We start from the raw sequence: 26,460 nt of genomic DNA, 5'->3' as shown, positions 1-26,460 counted from the left end.
AGTTTAATCTATCGTTTTTTTTTGGTTGTTGTTTTGTTGCTAGTTATATAATGTTGTAGCGTGAATTATTCAGAGAAGGGAAAGGGCTGTTTTGAAATTTTTTTTTTTTTTTTTTTTTTTGCAAGTTTGTAAATATGTTGTCTATATGATGTGGGTATGAATTTGTTTGGGGCTGGAGTTTGCGAATGAGATTAATGTTTTCTTTTTTTTTTTTTTTCAGCTTATAAATATTTTAAAGAGACAGTTGGTTTTGCGAATCCAGTTAGCTTATGTGAAGACATACATCGTAATTGTACTATTATTCATTTCAATTTTGCCATTGTTAGTATTTTTTTCCTTTTAACACAAGTGTCAAAAAATTGTCAGCTTCATATGTTCATATGTAACATTTTGTATGTAATGGATGAATTATTGGATAATTAGAATTATTTTTTTCGGATTTCACTAACTGATATATTTGTCTATAGATTCGACGTCGTTCTTTAATCATAACAACAAATCACGCTCATATGCATAGATGTCAGTATAATTTGCCTCAACGTCGCAGGGTTGATTACTACTTGAAGCAGAGGTGAAGTTTCAACGTTTTTCTAGAATTGGAGTTCGTCATACACCCAGTTGGTCTACATTGTCTGTATCTGCCCCTGCATTGACGTCATCAAGCAGTGTCAGATCGAACGAGGTATAAGTTTATCTGTGTTTACTTGATTACCACCACATGTTAGTATTATATTTTTTAATGTGATTGGTGATTCGTATGGTGTCCCAATGTTTGTTTCCCTTACCGTACTGTCCTTAGATGAGTGATTCTGTGCTTGGTCTGCTAAGATGACCCATAAATTTATGGTCCTGTTATCTGAGCGGGCCAAAAATTCGCACGGTACCGCAATAAAACAACAGATTCCAGCAATGTTGGACGACATATCATCAGTGGCTGGAAGGAGACTCAACGTCCACAATTAGCCTCTAAGTTCTTTCGCCTGCGAAAAACTTTCAAGCATGGCGGAAATTGCTGCACACACGGGGTTCGGGTGGGATCACGAGTCACAAAGTCCACGTGTCCCGTTGAGGTTTGGCAAGAATATGTCAGGTAATTTTCATATTTTTTAACTATATTATTCAATGACACCGTAATGTACGCTTTTTTCGGACTGCTAAATATTAATATATTATTTTTTTAACTTACCAGCAAAACCCACTGGCGCAACAATTTTACCATAAGGGACTTCCTCATAAGGAGCTTTATGAAATATATTTGAGAAGCAAACTGCCACTGGAAGATATGCGTACACATCTACATCCCAACCAGTGGAGAACTCCAGTTATTCCAATCCTGACGCGGTTCCCAGGGATGGTAGCGACTTGAACCTGATCCTGATCGGACGACAGGGAAAAATGACCACACATCTGGCCATGGAAAGCGAGAATAAGGAACAGAAGCAGCCAGAGACAATCACTTGTGGATGCCATTTTTAGCTTGACGGACGAACTTGCGAAGAAGCGGACTATGGGATCGAGGGCTAGCAATTGCAGTGCAGATGAGAGGGAAAGAGAGAACACCAGTGCTCCATCTGATCCTTTTTCCATGAGCAATTGTATTGACATCTTGACGGCCATGCAAGTATCGACACAGTTTTACTTGCCAGTTGTCGAGTACTTATATGAAAATCTAGGGTGGCGGGAGATATTCGTGAAACTCCCGCTTGAGGAAAAGGCTAACTGGATTTATAACAAATTTTTCAATAAGTAGATGACACTATATTTCCTAATGTTTGGCAACAATTTTGTATGCGTCAGTGGGCCGTTGTCATTACAATTACAATTTATAACGCTACTGTATGAACTTATTAATTTGGTACTGTTTTATGTGATATTACATGCTTGAACACCGTTTTGGATTGTCATTAGAATTAAACATTCGCTGTTATATTTGCTAAGTAGTACAACAACTGTTAATTGTTGATAAATGTTTTGAAAATGTGAGGTTTAAATGGCTCGTCTAGCCATACAGGAAGAGACGACGTGCTACAGATGAGAGGGACGAAGAAGAAATACTGACAGATATAGCCATTGCACCTCTGCGGTGTTGCCGCGTTAGAAGCAAGTAGGCCTGAACCAGCCATACATCCATATTAACTGGTCTGAGTGCATGTTCGAAGTACTCAATGGTCCCTGACAGGATCTATGACAAGTGCCGCATGGACAAAGACTGTTTTACTACTTTGTGAAATTTTGTCCGATCAAGGCAAATTGCAACCAACCAGGAATACGAGTTTGGAAGAACAAGTTTATGATATTTCTAACAATCGTTGGAAAAACGAGACAATCAGAACAATGATGGAGGATTTCCAACATTCGGTTGAGACGATCTCTAGACATGTTGCCGCAGTTTGCGACGCTATATGTGAGTTGAAGATAGAGTTTATCAGACCACCTGACTTCAATGATGTTCCATGGGAAATATCACGCACAAAATATTACCCTTTCTTTAAGGTACTGGTTCATATGTTTTCTATTAGTAGATAGTTAAGTTCGTTGTGTTATTAATTTTTATAGTCGGTTAATATGAGTAAAATTCAATTTTCATGATAGGACTGTATTGGAGCCATGGATGGCACACATGTATACGCTTCGGTTCCACGTGAATTTGCTGATAGGTACCGGAATCGCAAAGGAACGAAGACACAGAATGTAATGGCTGTATGCGACTTAACATGATGTTCACTTATGTCGTTACTGGATGGGAAGGATCTGCGCATGATTCAAGAGTTTTAAATTCAATTCTTATGATCCTAATTCTGGATTCCCATATCCTCCACTAGGTATAAGTATTTTCTTGACGTATTATAGCGTATTTGCTCCACTGTTGAGGCCCTGTATTCAATAAAATGTCTGATATTATCACAGGGAAATACTATTTGGTTGATGCGGGTTATCCAAATAGAGAGACGTTCCTCGCCCCTCATAAGCAAGTGGCTTACCATATTTCTGATCATCGCCGTAACCGAAGAGGCCGCAGAGTTGTTTAACTACAGACATTCTTCACTCCGCAATGTTGTTGAGAGAACCTTTGGTGTTTTGAAAAGACGGTTCCGTATTCTGAATGGAATGAACAATTACCCGTTGGACAAACAAGGGAAGATTGTTATGGCATGTTGTGTACTTCACAATTTTATCAGAATGCACAATATGGACGACCGTATCTTCGAACAAACCAATAATAATACAGGTAATGAGCAATATATTGTGATCGTCAAAACGGGACAAAATATGGCCGAAATGGAGAAGGACCGAGTCTACCGCAACAACGTATTATAGACAACAGACGACTATACGGGATAACATAACGAAGCACTGTGGGCACACAGTGGACCATGTCGTAGTTGTTAATGGAGTATATGTGTAAAATGATTGTAAGGGTTGATAATTAGTACTTTTGTCTATATGTATGAAATGATGTTTTTAAACAGTTGAATTAGTACTTGAAATTAATATGGGTTTTTGTTTCTTAATATCTACGGGTGACAAAATTACCAATAAAATATTTAGTATTATAAAATGTAACTGATAAGTTAATATATAATAATACTATTTTAACAAAATTCAACAAAATATTATATTAATAAATCATTTATAAAAATATATTAATCAAATATTCAACACAATATCAAGGTCAAAATACTCAACCACACCATATTCTAAAATCTTATCTCTAATCATAACCCTATCCAACTATCCAATCATATCCCAAAATCCATCCAAAATACTGAACCAAATGCACCCAATGTCTTTCTCATCATCATCAAATAAGCAACAGTCATGTATGCTTTAACTAAAAAAGAAATCATTGCTATAATTTGACAAGAAGAGAAAAGAAATAATAATGAGGATGATAGTATGGAAATACAAAACGTTTCATAACAAGAAGCTCTAAACATGCTTAAGAAGCTAGAAAATGTTTTGGCTTTAATAAAAAAAAGTCAATGCCAGCGAGTAATGTACCTGCAAGTTAAAAGATATAATAACATCTCTAAAGATAATATATGTTTCAAACAACTTTAGATAAATATTTTTTTTTCATCTTAACATTTATGTAACATAAAATAATTTTTTGCAATATATATATATTATTACTATGTGAGGGTAACTTTCCTAAGACGGAATTAAAAACATTATAATTTATTACATGTAAAGTTTATTCTTATTTATAACTATCCCAATTGGGAATATAATTTTTTATGACTATGTAGAGTTTATTCCTATATGGAGTATCACTTAGAGAGGTTTTACTATATCATACCGTATATGAGATTAATATTTTCAAAATAAATGTTTGAGTTTGAACTATTTAATTAAGGGCTAGATTGGTTTTCTTATAACTATAAACATTACTTAATATAGTTTTATATTTTACATGTTAAAAGAATGTGTAAATTATAAAATTTTAGATTACAAATCGGGGCGAAAAATAAAATAAAGATACATAAATAAATATATAATTATGTCATAATTGTTTTAAAATAATATTAACAATATTATATTATTAAAATTTAAGAAATCAAAAATTACTTAGATCTATGATTAAGTTAACAATTTTGTGCTTTTGGCTAATGTGATAAGTGAAAGAACACAAAAAATCTAAGAGAATGATTGAATCTATACTATCCCCATCCTAGAAGTGTTACGACATACCCAAAACCTATGTTAGTGTGATCTTGTGTGATTTGCTTGGGGACTTTTGTCGAACACTTTGTGGACAAATTTAATAAAAAAAAAAAAAAACCTTTAAAACCTTATTTGAATAGACTTAATGAATTAAAGTAATACAAATGACAATAAAAACAATTAATCAATTAAAAAAAAAAAAAAAAAAAACATGGCAACCAATACTCAGGCAATTTTACATGATTTCAGGGACGAAGTAGGGAACATAAGGTAGGTGGGTCAAATTACAAATAATAATAAGATGATTATAAATGAAATTATAAGGAATATGAGGTATAACATATACTCTAATATTGATTTTTTTTTATAAGTAATACATTTAATATTAATTGTACGCAACATGTGTAAAACACAATGAATTAAACTCATTAATAAGCACTTAATTGAGCTAAAACAAAGATAATAATTTCTAATTAAATTAAGTCAGAATATAAATCACATATATAAATATTTCAAAGTTTTATATAGCTTTATTGTAAAACGCAATTTTATAGTAATCTCATTATCATATCTTAACCTGATAAATATTTTAATAAAATTTATAATTTTGAATTATTAAGAATTTGATATATCAGTTTCGATGTTTATGTTGCATTCATAAGGTTCAATATTTTAACATGATTACTTCTTCAGTTTTTCAGGAAGAAATATTGAGACACAAACCAATTGATTATAGTTAAATTTAACTAACAAATTTTAAATGCGATTATTAATATCTATTATTTTAGAAACAAGTGAAAAGAAACGAGAAAACTTTACTCATTTTAGGGTTTTGTGTAAGTAAAAGAAATAAAACTTGGTGAGAAACTTGTTGGAACTTGGAATTGATCAAATATTGCATTACTAGAATTACAGATATAGATATTTATTATAACTTTTAAAAAAATTCACCAAATTTAGAAGTATTACCTTGAAGTTTTTAAGGATATTCATGTAAAAATAAAAATTTATAGGATTAAATTGATAGAAAATGTACTTACATGAATTTTTTTTTAAGTTCAGGAGGGTCAAGTGACCTTCCTCGATCCCTCTGGCTTCATCCCTCCGTGCTTCGTTGAAAATGACTAAGATCACCGGAAGCTATTGATTTCATTAGAGTTTAAAAAAACAACAACAACAACAAAGATACAATTAATGGTTTTAGTTTCTCACATTCAAGATATTAATCACTTAATTTCTCAATCTCTTTTGTGTTTTTAGGGTTCTTGTTCACTCTTACAATTTGGAAGCTAGTTCACCGTCATCTTCTTCTATAACAATGCTTCTCTTCTTCTGAGCTTTCAATGTTCCTTCGGTTCCTTCATCAACAGAAGAAGCGTATTCAACTTCATCACTTGCTCTTTTTTGGCGATCATTCTCATCAAAGCTGCCTCCTGAATGTTCAATGTCTTTATTTTAATTCCACTCTTGCCGGCCATAAATTTTTAAGCTCTTCCTCACGTATAGGCTTAATCAAGTAATCACAAGCCCCATGTCTGATTCCCCTCACAACTGAGGAGGGTGTATTGTAATTCTTCTTGATTACTACTTAATTAATTGACTTATAACATGACCAAGCGTATTCAACCATCACCAAGTAAATATAATTAATTATAGCATTACATTAATTGATTATTACTTAATTAATTGGCTTATAACATTTAGTATATTACTTAATTAAATAATTAGAAATTTAATTAATTATAACATTACATTATAGATTTATAGTATAATTAGTTAATTACTTAATTAATTATAACATTTTATTATAAACATTAGTACAATGCTTAATTAAATGATTAAAAATTTAATTAATTATAATATTACATTAAAGATTTATAGTATGACTACTTAATTCACTATAACATTATGTTATAGTATGATTACATAATTAGTTATAATATTATATAATTAAATTATTACTTAATTGATTATGACATTATATTATAAACATTAATAATTATTAATTTACTACATAAACATTGGCATAATACTTAATTAAATGATTATAAATTTAATTAATTATAACATTGCATTATAAATTTAAAGTACGATTATTTAATTAATTGTAACATTACATTGTAATTAAATAATTATATAATTAATTATAATATTCTATTATAGACAAATTAATTATAATATTATGTTAAAGATTTATAGTATAATTACTTAAATCATTATAATATAATTAAATAATTAATTATAACATTACATAATTAGATGATTATTTAATTGATTATGACATTATATTATAAACATTAATTATAACATTACAACATAAACAAATTATTACTTAATTAAATGATTATAAATTTAATTAATTAAGCATTACATTATAGTTAAATAATTACTTAATTAAATTATAACATTATATTATATTATGATCACTTAATTAATTATAGCATTACATAATTAAATTATTACTTAATTAGTTATAAATTTGTAACATTACATTATAAACATTAACAATTTACTACATTATTACATTACTTAATTAAATGATTAAAAAATTAATTCATTATAATATTACATTATAGATTTATAGTATGATTACTTAATCAATTATAACATTTCATTATAAACATTAGTATATTAATTAAATGATTAAAAATTTAATTAATTACAATATTAAATTATAGATTTATAATATGATTACTTAATTCATTATAATATTATATTATAATATGACCACATAATTAATTATAACATTACATAATTAAATGATTACTTAATTGATTATGACATTATATTATAAATATTAGTAATTTATTACATAAACACTAGCACAATACTTAATTAAATGATTAGAAATTTAATTAATTATGACATATTAACATTAAATTATAAATTTATAATATGATTACTTAATTAATTGTAACATTATATTATAAACAAATAATTACCTAATTAAATTATTACGTAATTAATTATAACATTATTACTAGAGGAGGGCAGGGACCAGTCTTAAGCAGGCCCAGACCTGGGCCCGTTTGGGATTGGTCCCAAATGGGACCAGTCACTGATGGGCCTGGGACATGAGAAAAATCAGGACCCGGACCAGGCCCAAGGCTTGGTAGGGACCGGTCCATATGGGCTTGGATAATTTTTTTCCTCCCTGATTTTTTTTTTTTTTTTTTTTGTATTTTAGGGGCGAAATGAAATTTTATTGGGAGTTTTTAGTATTTTTTAGGGGCTAATATGAAAAAGTAAATATTATATTTTTTGAATTTAATTAATTGTTCGTAAAGTGAATAATTCTCTACTCCCACTCTGGTTGTCCTCTCTCAAGTCTCAAGTGAGCTTCGTTGTCTCTTTGATTTTATTTTTCATCATGACATATAGTTGTCAAATTATTTAATTATTGTTTTCATATGAAATGATTAATATTCCCAATATCATGACACAGACGTTACTGTTTTCTTCCTCTTAATAATCTATAAATATTATTTAAATTAATTACGCTATGGGTTATTTCTAAAAATTATTTCTGAAATTTAGACATTAAATGATGACAAGTTACAAATAATTAATTTATAGTGTTTGTTTTCTTATTTCCTTTGCCAACCTAATTATTATTATTATTAATTAATTAATTTAATTTAATTTCTTCTATTATTCATTGCTTTACAGAGCAGCACATGGAGGATTCAAAAAAGTTTTATGGCACATTGTGACTTCTTTATAGATATATTTTTTTTTCTTTTTTCTTTTTTGGTATCAGTTAGAGACTAGAGCACCTGCACCACACAACTAATTTAAGGCGGCTCTGCAAAAAAGCTGTTCATCTCTTTTTAAGCTTAATTAAAAGTGTTATGGGATAATTTCATTTTAGCCTTCATAACTTATATTCATTTAATTAACAGGGGGTTTTTGTAATTTGGCATGGGACTATATTGAAAAAATATAATTTTTTTGGGCCCAGGCCTAGGACCGGTCCCAAGCTCGGGCCTTTGAGGAGGGCCCAGTGGAGGGCCCAGGCCATCCTCCTTAGGCCTGGTCCCGTTTTGGGACCAGACCTCCTAGGTCCAGTCCTCTCAAGGACCGGTCCTAGGATCGGGTTTTGGAGCTGGACTTTTGGGTCTGGTCCCAAATGTCCAACTCTAATTATTACATTACATTATATTATGATCACTTAATTAATTATAACATTACATAGTTAAATGATTAATTAGTTATAAATTTATAACATTACATTATAAACATTAACAATTTATTACATTACTTAATTAAATGATTAAAAATTTAATTAATTATAACATTACATTATAGATTTATAGTATGATTACTTAATCAATTATAACATTTCACTATAAACATTAGTACATTGATTAAATGATTAGAAATTTAATTAATTATAATATTAAATTATAGATTTCTAGTATGATTACTTAATTCATTATAACATTACATTATAGTATGATCACATAATTAATTATAACATTACATAATTAAATGATTACTTAATTGATTATGACATTATATTATAAATATTAATAATTTACATAATACTTAATTAAATGATTAGAATTTTAATTAATTATAATATTACATTATAAATTTATAGTATGATTACTTAATTAGTTATAACATTCTATTATAAACATTAGTACAATACTTAATTAAATGATTAGAAATTTAATTAATTATAATATTGCATTATACTTAAATAGAATATTACTTAATTAATTATAACATTGCAATTTATATTTTAGTATGATCTTTTAATTAATTATAACATTACATAATTAAATGATTACTTAATTAATTATGACATTATATTATAAACATTAAACATTAGTAATTAATTAAATGATTAGAAATTTAATTGATTATAATATTAAATTATTGTTAAATAATTACTTAATTAATTATAACATTACATTATAGTATGATCACTTAATTATGTATAACATTATACAGTTAAATGATTACTTAATTAATTATAAATTTATAACATTTCATTATAAACATTATTAATTTACTACATTAGTCATTAGTACATTACTTAATTAAATAGTTAAAAAATCTAATTAATTGTAACATTACATTATAAATTTATAATATGATTACTTAATTAATTATAACATTACAGTATAAACATTAGTACAATATTTAATTAAATAATTAAAAATTTAATTAATTATAACATTATATTATAAATGTATAGTATGATTACTTAATTAATTATAACATTACATTATAATTAAATAATTATTTAATTAATTACAACATTACTATATTACATTATAAATATTAATAATTTATAACATTAAATTTACTACATTAGTATTTAGTGGTGGGAGAATCAAAGAAGTTGGTGACAGTTTCTAACTTTCTATATTGTTGTTTGTTTGAATGATTTTGGTGAAGTTATTTGATGTGAATTGTGATGAATAATTGTTTGTGTTTTGGTTTTGATTGAGGAATTTTATGTGAATTGATTGAATTCAAATGTTGCCTAGAGATTAAAGGAGTTATGAGTTACATTGGACACAAATGAATGAGTGATCAAAATTTGTTAGGGGTATATTTGTAAACTTTTAAGGTATTTTTGTCATTTTTAAACTAATAGGGGTAATTGATTTTTTACAGGGTACCCGGGAAAGGAACCAGAACCTGTATTTTAGGTTCCGATTTCTTGAATTTAAGAATCTGTACTGTGCGGTTCCGGTTTCAGTTCCTTTTTTTAGGAACATATACTGTGCAGTTCCGGTTTCAGTTCTGTAAAAAAATGTAGGATACACAGAACTGCTCAGTGATAAGCATCACCCATCTCATCAATATATGTTATTTCCTGCAGTGATGTTGAAATAATAATCAATACACCAGCTTTGGTAATGCCCACTTCATTATCTTGTTTCCTTTTAAATTACTTTTATCTGCATTTCAAATATCCGAATAGAAGCACTGTAATATCATTTGTATTTATAGGAAAAGACTTGGACATTATCTAGCTGGAGTCTTCAAATAATTTTCTCCAAATTCTCATTAATAGATGATAGAAGTAAATAATTGTCTCTGATTGAGAAATGAAATTAATATAAGATGACATATGATTGCAAAACGGGAATTTATCATGCTGTTTCGATATATGATATCAAGTAAAAATATTATCCATCAAATCAAATCTTTAAGTTTGCAAAACCAAAGTGCGCAGTTGGCGTTAGGAAAGTTTCTCTAATAAATCTCTGTTACTCAAATATATCAGATCATAATAAGAAAAAAAGACAAAATCTTTGCTTGGCTGTGCAAGTGGGTGTTGGCGTGGGTTTAGGTGCTGCTGGTTTTGTGCGTTTTTTGATGGAGTTGAAGGAAGCAAAAGAGAAAGTGAAAGAAGAGAGGAAGGGAAAAAATAGTAAAAGAAAAAACAAACCATTCTATTAATTTAACTTATATAAAATGATTATAGAGTCTGACCTTTAGATAGTCCATGTTTTATATCATGATAAAATAATAACAATTTAATGAAGAATATAAATTATTATTATATCCATTCTTTTCGTGAGTTCCTCTCACTATAAATTATTTTCCACGACCAGCTAACTATAATCTACAATAGAAAAAATTATATCCAAAATACCTAAGCGGGTTTAGTTATATTATCAAAAAAACAGCTTATAATAATATAAACTGTAGATGTAAAAATCTACCTGTACAGAAAGGGGGGTCTGATCCCGTGAGGTTGAGGCTACTAGCGATCTGCTGTACCTGCACACGTAGAGAAACACACGCGTGAAGCGAACGGGAAACACCAGGGTGGTGTTTGCCGTAGGCACTCCGACGCTCAAGTCAGTAAGGCTTAAAGTCTAATATATTGAGGGTTAGGGAATGAGAGATTACCGGAAGTCTAGTCGGGGACTGTGACTACGGCGAATAAGCGAGACTCTCAAGTAAAGAGTCTTGGGTGTGAAGGTGTAATGTCGATGTCATTTGTGAGAGGGCTGGCCTCTGCTTATATAGTGGTCGTCTGGTCTTCCAATCCTGATGGGAGCAAGAGTCCTAGTGTGACTCTGATACCAACCCTAGAAGAATCAGGGCCGTAATCAGCTGTCTTTATCAGTGTCTAGATAGGAAGTTAATTCCATTTAGGAGAATGACCCTCAAGTGGGAAAGTCGCCAGGAAGAGGAAGACGACCTTGAATAGGGGATTGATCAAGAATAGGAAAATGTTGAAGGGGCTATGGGCTCTGGACTCACCCATAGGCCTAGATATTGGACAGGGCTTAAGAGGCTTGCGCCCATGTAGTTCGGGCCGGTTATACTTCGTATCAAATAGGGCTAATCTGAATTGGGCCTCTGCAAGATTGGGCCTGGTCATTCTTCACCAGTGATCTTGTTTCCCTATTTGGGCCGAGGACGATTTTTGGCCCTAACATAAACTAAAGGTCTGGAAGGTTTGTTTTAAATGGTGGTGGGTAGTTTTTTAGTACAACTTTTTGAATCTCAACTCTTTATTGAATGTATGTATATAATCATATATTTAAGTGCAATATAATTTTTCCTTTTTTAAGGAAATAAATTTACAGTTTTTACAAATTTCAATGTGCATCACTTTTCTAATTTTGTATATAAACTTAATTTGACAAAGCTACAAAGGATTATTTAATTTATTTCCTGCAGTGATGTTGAAACAATAACCAATACACCGGCTTTGGTAATGCCCACCCCACTTCATTATCTTGTTTCCTTTTAAATTAATTTTATCTGCATTTCAAATTCCCCAATAGAAGTAATATCATTTGTAGTTATAGGAAAAGACTTCGGCATCATCTAGCTGGAGTCTTAAAATAATTTTCTTCATACGGCAACAACTGCTGCTAGGTGTAGTTGTACTTGACGGGTCGTTAATTTATAACTCATCACCCATCTCATCAATATATGATATTTCCATGTCCATAAATGATAATACAAAATAATTTGCAAAGCTTTTAAATACATGCATATATTAAAAAGCTGCACTCTTAGATCGGAATGTTTTCGATTTTTATTCATATACGATACTTTTGGGAGCATTCTTAGACTCTTAATTTTTGAAATAATTCTTGGTCAACATCTATTGTGAGATGAGTTTATATTTTATATATATGGGCACTAACCTTCAATGTTCTTCGGCAAAAATAGCTAGAGTAATGGGTTTGGTGATATTATTCAAAAATAGTGTATAATACTATAAACTAAGGGTTTTGAAGGTTTGTTTTAAATCGTGGTGGGTGGATAGTTTTTTAGCACAGCTTGGAATCTCAACTCTTTATTGGATATATGTATATAATTTTTCCTTTTTCAAGGAAATAAATGTACAGTTTTGATAAATTTCCATGTGCATCCCCCATCTCGTCAATTTATGATATTTCCTGCAGTGATGTTGAAATAATAATCAATATTACACCAGCTTTGGTAATGCCCACTCTATTATCTTGTTTCCTTTTAAATTAATTTTATCTGCATTTCAAATTTCCCATTAGGAGAACTGTAATATCATTTGTACTTACAGGAAAAGACTTCTACATCATCTAGCTGGATAATAGAAGCAATAATTGTCTCCAGTTGAGACATGAAATTAATAAAAGATGACATATGACTGTAAAACGGGAATTTATCTTGCTGTTTCAATTCATGATATCAGGTAAAAATATTTAAGTGGGACCTATAATTATTCTCATATCCATCAAATCAAATCTTTTAAGTTTGGAAAACTAAAGTGGGCATTTGACGTTAGTAAACTCTCTCTAATAACTCTATGTTACTCAAATATATCAAATCTTTGCTTAGCTGTGCAAGTGCGTGTTGGTGCTGCTGGTTTTGTAGGTCTTGGGTCTGCGTTTTCTGATGGAGTTGAAGGAAAGGGAAAGAGAAAGTGAGAGAAGAGAGGAAGGGAAAAAATAATAAAAGAAAAAACAAATTATTTTATTAATTTAACTTCTGTAAAGTGATTATAGAGTCTGACGTTTAGATAGTCGATGTTTTAATGATTTATTTATCTTTTTTTTTTTTAATTTTATAAAATTTAAAATTCTAAACTTAAGTTACATTTATAAAATAAATATATTAGTTGTATGAATCTTTTAGACTTTTTTCTATCAACACTAAACATGATTTTTTGTGCATTTTAAAACTCATCTTTTTAAGAAAACATGGTCTCTGATTGATAATATCCCTCCAAATTACATAGAATTCATTTGTTGTTGTATTTAATTTAGGGTAGTAATTATTTGGAGCGATTTTCTTGATCTTATGGTTATACAATTGGTTGTTACTTATAGGAACAAAAGATGGAAGAAGTTATACAATTGCTCAGAGGTAAAATTATATTTATGGTGGATGGATGATGTGCCAACAAATACTACTTTACACATAGATAAGATAACAAGTAAAGGGATATTTTTGTTGTATTATATGTTAGTGGGTGTCTCCTTCTCATGCATGGAATTGGAAAACACACTCTTTTAATGCAAAACCGCTCTGTCTCTTCTACTGCTACTCTTTTAAGTTGACCACAAAACCTTTTGTATGCAAAGAAAGATCATCACAAAACCTCTGTCTAATTCTAAAACTAGTGGGGGTTCATTAATTGAGGTATACCTCGGGGGTTGACTGATATTCCCTCAGCAATTTTCTTCACTTGTTTTAGTAATAGTAAGTAGTTGGATGTCTAATTCTTAAGAATAAAAACGGAAAGTATACAAGAGCATGGCACGCCCGTGAAGAGTGTTCTTTGTATAGAAAAGACTCACCTCACTTCACTCCATCTTCATCTTCTCTTTCTTCTCTTCTCATTAAAAAAATTAAACAACAACAATACTCATCTCTTCCTCCTCTACATCTTCCCTTCTCTCTTCTAACAAATACCAACAAACAGAAGTATTTGTATTTTATTATATATACATCGTTTTAATTAGTTTTGTAATACAGTGCTTGAGAAGAGAGGGATATAGACGAGGTGGCATCCAGAACTTCATTTATTTTTTATTTTTTTGGGTATTCCATGGGTTTATGTTTAGAAGTTATCTGATTTAGTTGATACGGGAATTAGAAAGGGAATTTGACTTGGTTTTAACTTGATCTATGAATTATTTGATGCTTTACTTATTTTAACTTGATCTATGAATTATTTGATGCTTTACTTATTTTAACTTGATCTATGAATTAGCTGTTTTGTCTAAGAAGATGGTGAGGTTGTTTTTTGCATTCCTTTTCATGTTAAGTGAACAAAATGTAACCTTTACCATTCATGGTTTGTTAGGTATGGGTCCCAACAAGGTGTACTGCGCTGTTATTTTGTTGTTTTTCTTCTGGGGAATTTTGTTCTTTTTCTTCTATGAAGCTTCGGTCTCCAACAGAAATCAGAAAGCAGAATTGGTTGTTAATGCTTCTGGAGGCAGACAGATTCCTGAAACATTCTTTGGAATATTCTTTGAGGTAGTTTATTGTTAGCTTGCACTTGGAGTAATGTTGTTTTAATGTTAACCTTATTTATATTTTTTTTATCCCATTCATGTTGGTAGACTTGCACATAAACTTACACGCTGCTACTAATTAATTTATTAAATACATAAGGGAGAAAAAAGTAAGGCAAGGTGCTTAAAGAAACTAACTATCCATATTACTGTGTTTTTCTCCAGGAGATCAATCATGCCGGTGCTGGTGGATTGTGGTCAGAGCTTGTGAGCAACAGAGGTCATTCTTTATTCTTCTATCTATATATTTGATGTTTGGTAGCTAAGTTATATGCTGGATTGTCAGCGTGTACTTGTAATAGTGTATATAAACATCAGGGGCTGTTATTTGCTTTCTCTCTTTCGATTTGTTAATTCTCTGCTTTCTCTCTTTCAATTTCTTAGGTTTCTCTAAATTTCTCAGACATGTTGCATGAAATGTTTTTAACAAGCCCATAATGTATTAAAGCATATGCTACACAATATTTTTTAGGGGTTTATATTTTACAATTGGTTTTTAATGAGATGTTTATTTAAGGTTTTGAAGCTGTAAGACAAAACAAATCCTTGAATATTCACCCTTGGTCTCTTATCGGGGATGAATCATCCATAATTCTTTCAACTGACTGATCATCATGCTTCAAGCCGAATAAGATTGCACTTCGAATGGAGGTGCTTTGTGATGGTGGTACGTGTCCTGTTGGAGGAGTTGGTGTCTATAAACCAGGATTCTGGGGAATGGTAAGAAATAGTTTATCTTTATTACACAAAAAAGTAAATGAATTTGAATATGTTGTTTTAAGTATGAATTATTAATTATTTTATTCTCTTTCTTGTAGGACATCAGACAACGCAAGATTTACAAAATTGTCTTTTACCTCCGTTCATTGAGCTCAGTTAATATATCAGTATCTTTAACGAGCTCGGATGGATTGTGGAAGCTGGCCATTACCAATCTCATGTGAGCATTATAATTAATTTGCTTAATCTTCTTCTGCAAAGATTTTTGTTTATTTATAATTTAGAGTTTAATTTGATTTCATTGCAGTGCTTCCGCTCGTGATGTCTCAAATTGGACAAAAATGGAAACTTTGCTGGAAGCTGAAGAAACAAATCCAAATGCAAGACTTCAACTGAAGACTTCAAAGAAGGGGGTAATGTGGATTGATCAGGTCTCTGCCATCCCCTTGGACACACACAAGGTAATTACAAAAGAAATTCAACATGCAATCTTCCTTAAAATTTAAGTCCTCCTAGGGTTTTTTTTTTTTTTAATTGCTTTGATTGGGTTAGGATGGAGTTAACTATTGTTTCAAAATGAGCTTCTAGTTTGTCTTTTGAAGCTGAATGATAAATGTAAACTTTGCATGTAGGGGTTTTGCTTTTGTTTGAACATAATTTTTTCAATGCATTTCTTCTTATTACTTATAACTAGTAATTACCCTCCACATGTATCTAAGACTTTCTGTATCCTGTCGCAGGGGCATGGCTTTAGAAATGATCTTTATGAAATGATTGCAAATATCAAACCTCGATTCCTGAGATTTCCAGGTATATAAAGATTTATTGGTGTAGACGCTTCTTTGCGCAAGTGAAGTTGTTTCATGTTAAATTATCACATTAGAAAACCTTGTATTTCATTTTGACGTTCGACGTTTGTGATTGATATTGTTTTTCTTATATTAATATTTGGAGTTGCCATAAAAATGTATTTTAATTCAACTTGTTTTCTATTGATGCCTTTACGCTATCTATTTTATAGTAAGTTGTTATCTATTAATGCCTTTATTTAAGCAAATATATAGTTTATTTACTCATTTGTATTTGTGTGGGTTCATAACCTTTTTTCAAATGATTTTCTTAAACCAAAGTTTTAGAGGTTCTTGTAATGGATAAAAGGTTGGATATCATTGTTCAATTTGTAAGAGTTCCTTGTAAATATAAATTGTTTGCATTACACTTTATTCATTTCGTTACACTTAATGCTTTACATACATGTGTTATATAAAATTGATCTTTAATTTGGTAAGATATACAATTTTAATTTTATAATTTGTCATTTAATAAAACAAATGGTGATAACTTGAAACAAACGTAAACGAATGTGAAGGAGTACTATTCTTGTAGTTAGATTTATTCTTTTCTAGTTTCTCTTGTGTGAAAAAGGCAAAGGTTGGCTGGGTTGTTACGTGAAATAGAATTTCAACTCTGGAGACAAATTTACTCCTTTAATAATTTTAATGGATTGGACATGTTTAACGTTCTGATCTGATTCTATGCCTTGAGGATATAAATTGTTTCAAGAGTTTGTAATATGATGTTTCATTTATATACTAAATTAGCTTTGGCTTGAATCTTGTCCAAGTAAGCAAATATAAAAATTTCTCGAGTTCACTGCATATTTCCTTTGATTGGCTTTATCGAATCCCTGCTCCTTACCTATCTTAATCTCTTTATTTGTGTTCAGTAACTGTAGTTATATTCATTGCTCAGAAATTCAAATATGAATAATGCCTTAATTTTCTTATTATGTTACATCAGTTGGCAATTTTGTTGGAGGAGATCTTTTAAGAAATGCCTTTCGTTGGAAAGACACCGTTGGACCTTGGGAGGAGAGACCTTGAAAACAAACAAAAATAATAAATCTATACTTTTGAATGAAGAAAATTGATCTTTTCTAAACATTACTCACCCTTTCCAGCATACGCATCATGTACTAGATCTCATTCTTCTTCGCTGTTGACAGATCACATGTAACATCCATAATATTTGTCCTGCATGTCAGTCAGGACACTTGAAATAATAAAGTCCATTGCAACATATAGAATGAACTGCATATCGATCAAGTAGTAATCCAAGGGCCATTGAAACCAGTTTGTTATAACGCACACACCAGATCAACCAAATCACACAGCAAACACGCACGACACAGATCTAGCAAATACACACACACACACAACACTAAGATTTACCGTGGTTCACTTGCTCAGTTTGAGCAAGCTACGTCCACGTTGAGCTCGGAAAACCAGCGAGCTCGCTGCATTATATTAATCAAGATTCCAGTACAAACCTCTACCCTCGATTAAACCCCTTCACAATCTTCTCCTAAATCCTTAACACCCTAGAAACACAGATCTAGTATCCCAAATACCCTGTGAACCCTAGTACCCTCAAATGGCTTGAAAACCAGCCACTCAACTTACAGTTACAAGATTCAAGACCACAAATAAACCCAAACCCTAACAGATACAGATTTGTTCGACAGAGAAGAAAGAGATACAAAAATGGTTAATCATCATCGATTTAGACTGTTTGCCTGCTTATATACCGTTGACCTTCAGACTTCTTTTCCACTATTGGATCTTCAGCTAGCCAACGATCAGGATTAATCTTTCACTTGGCTCAAAACGACGTCGCTCCATTTAATGATGAAACGTCACCATATAAAGCCATCACACCAACACAGTTCCAGCACGAAACAAATATAGTTGGATAGTCCTTTAATTTTTTGTTACAAAGTCACGATAGTGACTGCATCAGAGTTATGGATGATGATGAGAGTATAGAAACATACACTGTCAGCATTTCTCCATCAGTGGTTATTTGTTTTTAGTTCATACATAATATTCCTTAATACCATTCAATAGTAGGTCTACACTGTCAGAAAAGATTGCAACCGTGTTCTTCTTTGTTTTATTCTCTGTTTCGTTCTTGATAAAGGAAGATAAAATCTTAAAATTAATCACACGTAGGAGATTAAAGTGAAAAGTTGATCCTGGAAAAATGGTTACAAGCATCAAACCATAATGTCTACTGGGATCTGACCACCAATGTATGTGCCTCTGTTTGCTACTAATGGCATTCTTCAAGTTAAGTTGGCCATTACGTGTCTAATATATGTATAGCGAAGTGAACTTAGAAAAAGGCCTTGCAGAATGTATCATGTTCATAGCAGAAAACTTTTTCCTAATTTAGAGGCAGGAGTAGCCAAATGTAGAGCTAAATCAGAATGTGAACATAAAATCTAGAGCTGTTAAGTACATGAAGTACTCTGCTCTGACCATGTCCAGGGAAATGGCTGTACAGCTTCAAGTATCCGCAGGGTCCTCTCACTAAACAACATAAACATTCTAAACGTTAAAAGTAACATGAAACATTGAATTCTATAATACTGCTAATTATCCACCAAGTGAAGAATCAATGCATAGCGAAAAAACCAAACAAATACTGTTTAGAAGCCAACCTGCACACTACCCTTTTCAAATAATACGATAAGACCAGAGCTCTAATACAGAAGACATCATGAGTAAAATCATTTCACGCATTCTTGTTAATGTACTGTGTATGGATACAAGTGCAATAGTTTTCCAAATGACCATATAAAATCAGACAGTATTGGTTTGAGCAGCTTGAAATATGTAGCTCAAGCATACAATGATGTGACGAAAACATCTATTACAAATAGTGAATATTGCAATAAAACTTTATCAATTCAACAAGTATTTACATGTCATCAAGGGATTAGATAGACCTACTTATCTGAAGACAATGGATCCAGGCCTTGTTCTTCCACAAGTTGCTCCACAGTATCAAGAGTGTTTCCCGCCTTCAAAATCATATTTAATTCAACATTAGAATGCCCAACCAATTAAATTCATAAAATCAAAAGGAATGAATTTAATTAGTAATTCAATTGACCACATCTAGCCGCGGACCAAAGTAATGAATTGAAATATACCTGAGTTTCAAGGCATAAAGACTGAAACTCATCCTGTAATATGCAAAAGTGGCAACGTTTGAAATTAACAATCATAGCCTGGTAACAACGTATTTAAATCCTTTAAAAAGCATAAGGAAAAATCATACCTCAATGTTTTCATGCAAAGAAGTAATCACCTGAAACTGTACACCCATTAGTTCAAATTTCAAACATTAACCAAAACAAAATTTAAAAGAATTAAAAACAGCTCTGAGTAGATGTTTAGAGAGGGGACCTGGATGAATAGGCGGTGGAGGGAGTCTCAGAAGCAGTAAAGTTATTGAATGCTTTGCTGAATTCCTTTTTCATTTCAAAAAAAGAAAAAAAATAGTGGTAAATAAGAGAATTGATAGTTAAAGTAGATGAAAAGAACGTAGAAAATTAAGCAGTGAAGAAAGTTACTTGTTTTAAGCAAGTAGTGAGAAGAGAACGAATTGCGAACTTGAAAGACTTGTTAAGATCCGATTGTCTTGACCCGACAAGATCACCCATTTTCTCCATTTCTCACAAACTTACAGCTTACAGGTCACAGCCGCGAAGTGGAAGAGAGTATAGGAGCTGCGAGGGGGAGCAGGGGATATGGAAATGGGCCGAATTGAAATGGGCCTGTTTCAGCAAACAAAACATCCTCAAGGCCCAAATTTGAATATTTATATGTTTAAATATGCGATGATGTCTTGTTTACAATTAAGTCATATAAACACATAAAAATTATACAAAATTTATGTAAAATGATTACTTTATCCTTCTTTTTTTGTCTGTTTGTATGACTCAGTTGTATATATAATATTACTCATAGATATATCATATATTTCCAGTGATGTAAAAATATATCATATTTTACTTTCAAGAATTCAAAGGAACCATTTAGAAGTGTAAACAATAAAAATGAGATTTTATATATCCTACAAACATTTTTATCTATCAAAACAGAGAACAAACAAAGCAAAACATAGCTCTTCTATTTCCATTCCCCTGCTTTCTGTCAAACTTTGATTAAACAAACAATAATAGTTTCAACATGCGTAATAATGATCTATCTAGGTTGTATAGACAGTTTTATATATATTAGTAAACAATTTGCTATTTATCACCTCACTCATTAAGACTTTGGCATTATGTTATCACCTAAATTATACATGCTTACATGTACTTCATTTTGAACGTAGATCAAAATATTAAACATGCTTGTATTATAATTTCATGAGTAAATGACCTATTCCCACATAAGGTTTGGCAAAATTCTAAGTTAGTATCTCTGATTACATTTATTCCAATTCTCACCCTTAAAGTAACACCGTTAGCAATTTTTAGGTTACAAATGGTGCAATTATCATAATGCCCTTAATAAATAAATTAATACAATTATAAATTTACCATTGTATTTTTAAATTACTTCAATAACACCTTCGGCGACTGTGCACCCTCTCGATTTTTGCTTGATTTGGGCTATTTCCGATGGTGTTGACCCCCCTGGTCACCTTCCACATATTCCGTCGTCTAAACCCCTTTGGTTCTCAACTCATTAGCACCTCTGATTGCCGGTGTAGTTTGGTTTACGGTTTCCCTGTCTTTTGCTGGATTCCGATGGTAAAAATCCAATTAAACACCACCACTTCAACCAGTGTCTCCAATTCTATAAAACCCCTATGTCCCCACCAACTATTTAGTCGCCATTTGCCAGCCAAGAGGTTCATGTTCATCACTTTTTGGTGAAGTGGTGGATGGCAAATTGTGAGTTGTCGTGGTCGGGAAGGCTAGGGATTTTCTAGGGGGGATGCGAGGAGTCAAACGGTTGTGGTGGTTGGGGTTGTAGCCGCTCAAAATGGTCGAAAATCGGCAAAAAATAGTCGCATGTCACGGTAGCCGTGGTCGACAATCGACGAGTGATAAGGGGTTGTGAAGGGAAAGGTTTTGTAAAGGGAGGATGACAGTTCAAATGGTGGTGACAAGGGTGATTTTGGGTGAAAGAATCACCGGAAAAGGGCAAAAAAAGTCAAGGGCGACGTCTATTAACGTGCGCTGCCTCCTACAAAATGACCAATTTACCCTTCACCGTTAAATCAAACACTTTTCTGTCACTTTAAGGGTGTGAATCTGGAATAAATGCAACTATAGGTATCAACTTAGGATTTTGCCAAATCTCGAGTGGAAATATGTCATTTACTCTATATAATATATATAGCCAACGTACTGTACAATGTACATAAATAAGTTATGTAAGTTATAAATGTGTAGTACTTAATTTTCAACTTTATAAGCTGTAATACCATGGAAATGAAATGAATAAATTGAGTAGCAATATTTGGTTTTCATTTGTGGTTAGTTTTTTTCAGTGAATTCCTGGGAAAATTGTGGTCTTAGAAAATCATATATCATCTGTTGTGAAAGCTAAAGAGAAAGCAAACATGCATATTCGGATCGGAAACTCAAAGGAATAATTAAAAGGAGAAAAGCTATAAGAATCTTTTGATATTGATTAAGCAGAGATATCATATAACAAGTACAATATTATTATCCACATTCCCTTATATAATTGGACCACCATCCTCGTGTTTTATTATATTATATGAAGATTTTGATGCCATAAAAGGTAATGCCAAATGAGTAATGCTACAGTCACCGAAGTAGTGCACCGAATTTATACACCGAATGACGTGATAAAATCCTTACCGTTAATTAATATTAAGTTAAAATTAATCAACCGTCAGGATTTTGTCATGTCATTCGGTGCATAAATTCGGTGCACTACCGTCGGTGGATGTATTTTTTTTCAATTCCAAATATATGGCAAAAATATATCTTAGTATAAACATCAAATAGGAAATAAATTATTATCTTGGGAAGGAGGATATTGATAATCAAATAAAACAAGTCATGCAAAAATAGACAAAAAATATTCACTTTCCCAAATAACATTTCAATATCGCAAAGCTATAATTATTTCAAGCCAAATTTCCTTTGGGAAACTTATAAGGAATGTAATTAATTAAGAAAGTTGTCAATATCTTATGATATTTTAATTAATTATTTATATGTTTTTTTTTTTTTTTTGCTACATACAAATCAAATATTAAAATGTTTAACCACCAACTTGTGGCCGGATGGATAGAGGGGCATATGGTTGAAACTTGAAAGTACCCCCACCCCAGTTTTTAGTTCAAGTTGTACTAAGAGGTGGCCAATTACCTTACCTTCAAATAAAAAAAATATTAAGATGTTATATTTTTCAAAGTTCAGCTGTCCAAAATTTTTTTACAACAGTGGATTTATAACATAAAGTTTGTAATTTATAAATCCAACCATAATTTTGTTAAATATAAAGTTTTTTTTTATATAAGGACTATAACTAATTAAACTCAATTTTCTCACTTTTTTCTTTCAAACATTTTCTTGAGATTACGAGTGTGTAGTATCCTCAGATTATATTAAGCAAATTCTAATGTGAGTCTGAATACTTTAGATATAACGAAGAATTCTGAACATAGGAATTAATTGTGCAAGAAGCAGTGACAAAACTCCTGTAATCACAACCTTAGTAAGAGAAAATAGTTTTATTTTTTTTTATTTCTTTCACTATTCACTATTTTAGTATTTACTGGTTCCATTTGGATTACTGGTTTTAATCTGAGGTTGTAGTCTAATAGAATTAATTTAATGAGCTAAAATATTAAATCTATCTTGCTAATTTATGGCTTCGATTGTGATATACAAGTTTTTGACGGTATAATTGATCATCTTGTTGAGCTGCCTGAACTAATCATGATGGGCTCACCAGTTGAGCCAATATTTCTAACAATTAATTATCATTGTTTGAGCAAAAAAATAATGACTCAGGCAGAAGTTGTTGCGCAAAGGTATGTGAATGTCAATAGGAGATTTGCTCAAACTAGGAGATTTTTACGGATCCTGCAATCACTTACACTAAGATTCGCTAACGCTAAAGAGGCCAGATGGTTTTTCTGGTGTGTCCCCTCCGACGATTAAGTCAAATACAAAATGAAAAAATGTAGCAAAACGGAGAGTAAAAGTGATGGAAAAATGCATGAATGGAGCTTCCAACAATTCTTCTTTACATGAAATAACGAGGGAAGAAAGAGAAAACAATTATATGTAATTTTAATTTTGGGGTTGCATTGTAATTTTTACAGGTATGTCATTTTAAATAGTAGAGAGGTTACGCAATATTTCCTGGTACCCGGAACCAGAGCCAGGTTACGGTTCCAGGAATTAAGGAACCAGAATTGATGGTTCCGATTCCAAAAGCTAGGAACTGTCAAATTCTGGTTCCGGTGAAATTGGGCGGGTACCCGGACCCAGCCACCCTAACTATAATTGCTGAAAATGAAAAACTAAGTCTTATTCCAACCGTCTTCCTCTAACTAATTTTTTCTATATTTGTTTCATAAAGGGAGGACTTACTATATCTATATATATAATTAAATGCCAACGACATTATCCCAAGTATGCTTGATTTAATATCAATTACACGTCCAATTAGATACAGCAACATGGCTATGACAATGGATATTGAGATTGTTGCTAGAGAAACAATCAAGCCATCTTCTCCAACCCCCCAACATCTAAGAAATTTCAACTTTTCCCTTATTGACCAGACTGCTCCTGTAATGTTCACACCATTGCTTCTTTTCTACCCAGAAAACAATAATACAAATAACCATCTAATCCCGGCCACCCAAAGATCGCAGAAGCTGAAGACATCCCTATCAAAATTACTTACAGTTTTCTATCCCCTCGCTGGCATAATCAAAGAACAAACCACCATTGAGTGTAATGATGATGGGGCTGAATATGTTGAAGCTCAGATCAAATGCAATTTATCTGACATTCTTCAACAGCCTGATGCATCAATGCTACGAAGTTTTCTTCCTGTTGAGATTGAATCCGAGGAGGCTGACTCCAGCCGCCTGCTCTTTGTTCAAGCCAACTTCTTCAAATGCGGTGGAATGGTAATTGGCGTTTGCATTTCACATAAAATTGCGGACACAGAAACGCTGTCTACAGTCTTAAATAGTTGGTCTCAAATAGCCATTTCAGGGTCTAGCGATGGAGTGAAGTTTCCTGAATTCAACGCAGCATCTATTTTCCCTCCATTAGATTCCAAGCCCCATATTACAATTCCGCGTCATGATAGCTTAATTAGCAAGAGGTTCGTGATTGAATCATCAAAGATTGTTTCCCTCAAGGCGAAAGCAGCCGGAGCAACAGTGCAGCAACCAACGCGCGTGGAAGCTGTCACGGCTTTGATCTGGAAATGCATGATAAATGTTTCAAGATCAGCAAAAGGGTTTCCGAGACTATCTGTTATAAGCCACGTAGTGAACTTACGTAAAAGAATAGAGCCACCTTTGCCGGAAAACTGCATCGGCAACATTGTGGGGGCGTTCTTCGCTGCGCATTCGACAGAAAAGGAGACAGACTTGCAGGGACTGGTTTGTGAACTAAGAAAAGAATTAACAGAATTCAAGAAAACTGGTTTGCAAAAGATTAAAGTAGAGAAAAGGACATGGCTAAAAATGTGTGGGATAGAAAATTTACTGGGAAGAGAGGATATAGATTATCATACATGCACCAGTTGGTGCAGATTTCCACTTTATGAGGTTGATTTCGGGTGGGGAAAGCCGATATGGGCTACTGTTCCCAGCCTAATATTTAAGAATGCGGTGTTTATGATGGACGCGAGAGATGGTGAAGGAGTAGAAGTTATGGTAAGTTTGAGCGAAGAAGACATGGCGTTATTTGAAGGCGACCAAGATTTACTTGAATTTGCTACTGTCAATCCAAGTGTAATGAATTGAGCACATCATATATAGAGAGAATCGGATCTTATACGCTATGTATAGATGTTTGATAAATGTATTTTTTTATATAGATTATTTCAATTAGCTCCCAAAATGGTTAAAAATTACTATTTATGTGGCCAAATATAATAGACCAAAAGTGCTATGGACACCGAAAGTTGGTATCGAAATTTTGCACCGATTTACATGGCACCTGACTCGGACATCGCCACGTAGGACACGATACAAGACTTTTGTGAATGAACAATCATCCAACAATTATAGACGGCCGTCCATATTTTTTGGATGACCATTCATTCACGAATGGACGAGGGTCCATAAAAAATCAATAAAAATCAATGGACTACCATCCAAGTTATATGGATGACCCTCCTTTGTATATGGACGTCCATCCACATAAGATGGATTGGCATCCATACTTTGTTAAAAGTAATAAAAACATATTTTTAAAACAAAAATGCTACTGGTTTTCCTAATTGAGGGTTCCAAAACTAATTCTAAAAAAGAAAAACAGCAGAAACCATTGAAGCCACATTACATCTGCCGCTGTTGTTCACTTCTTTGTCTTCATCGTCTGGACTCTAGCTAGACTACACTGTTAAACCATATAACATCTGTGAGTAATTTTTGTTTTCGTACTTCATTTCTCTCTTGCTTATCGTTCATTGAAGAAAGTTCATAGGAACATCAAAATTGTTCCAGGTGTATAAAGATTATTTGGCTGGGTTTTGCTTGGTAGAAG

At 31.9% G+C, this 26,460-nt stretch overlaps 1 protein-coding gene and 1 long non-coding RNA gene across 2 annotated transcripts; one reads left to right on the top strand and one right to left on the bottom strand.

Annotated features, from left to right (window-relative positions):
* Positions 1–19,139: 19,139 nt before the first annotated feature.
* LOC116118700 lies at positions 19,140–20,159 on the bottom strand. Its single transcript, XR_004126200.1, has 5 exons — positions 20,132–20,159; positions 20,004–20,033; positions 19,876–19,908; positions 19,673–19,743; positions 19,140–19,249 (listed from the first exon to the last, which is right to left on the bottom strand). It is a non-coding gene; the product is annotated as an uncharacterized LOC116118700 (long non-coding RNA).
* Positions 20,160–24,407: 4,248 nt separating this feature from the next.
* On the top strand, positions 24,408–25,715 carry LOC116118711 (BAHD acyltransferase At5g47980-like). The gene has a single exon (XM_031404685.1). It carries the CDS (start codon positions 24,408–24,410, stop codon positions 25,713–25,715), a length of 1,308 nt encoding a protein of 435 aa, XP_031260545.1.
* Positions 25,716–26,460: the final 745 nt, after the last annotated feature.

The sequence above is a fragment of the Pistacia vera genome, unplaced genomic scaffold (assembly GCF_008641045.1).
Source record: "Pistacia vera cultivar Batoury unplaced genomic scaffold, PisVer_v2 Contig857, whole genome shotgun sequence".
NCBI classification, from domain to species: domain Eukaryota; kingdom Viridiplantae; phylum Streptophyta; class Magnoliopsida; order Sapindales; family Anacardiaceae; genus Pistacia; species Pistacia vera.
The sequence above is the reverse complement of the archived record's forward strand: the minus strand, read 5'-3'. Positions and strand labels throughout refer to the sequence as shown.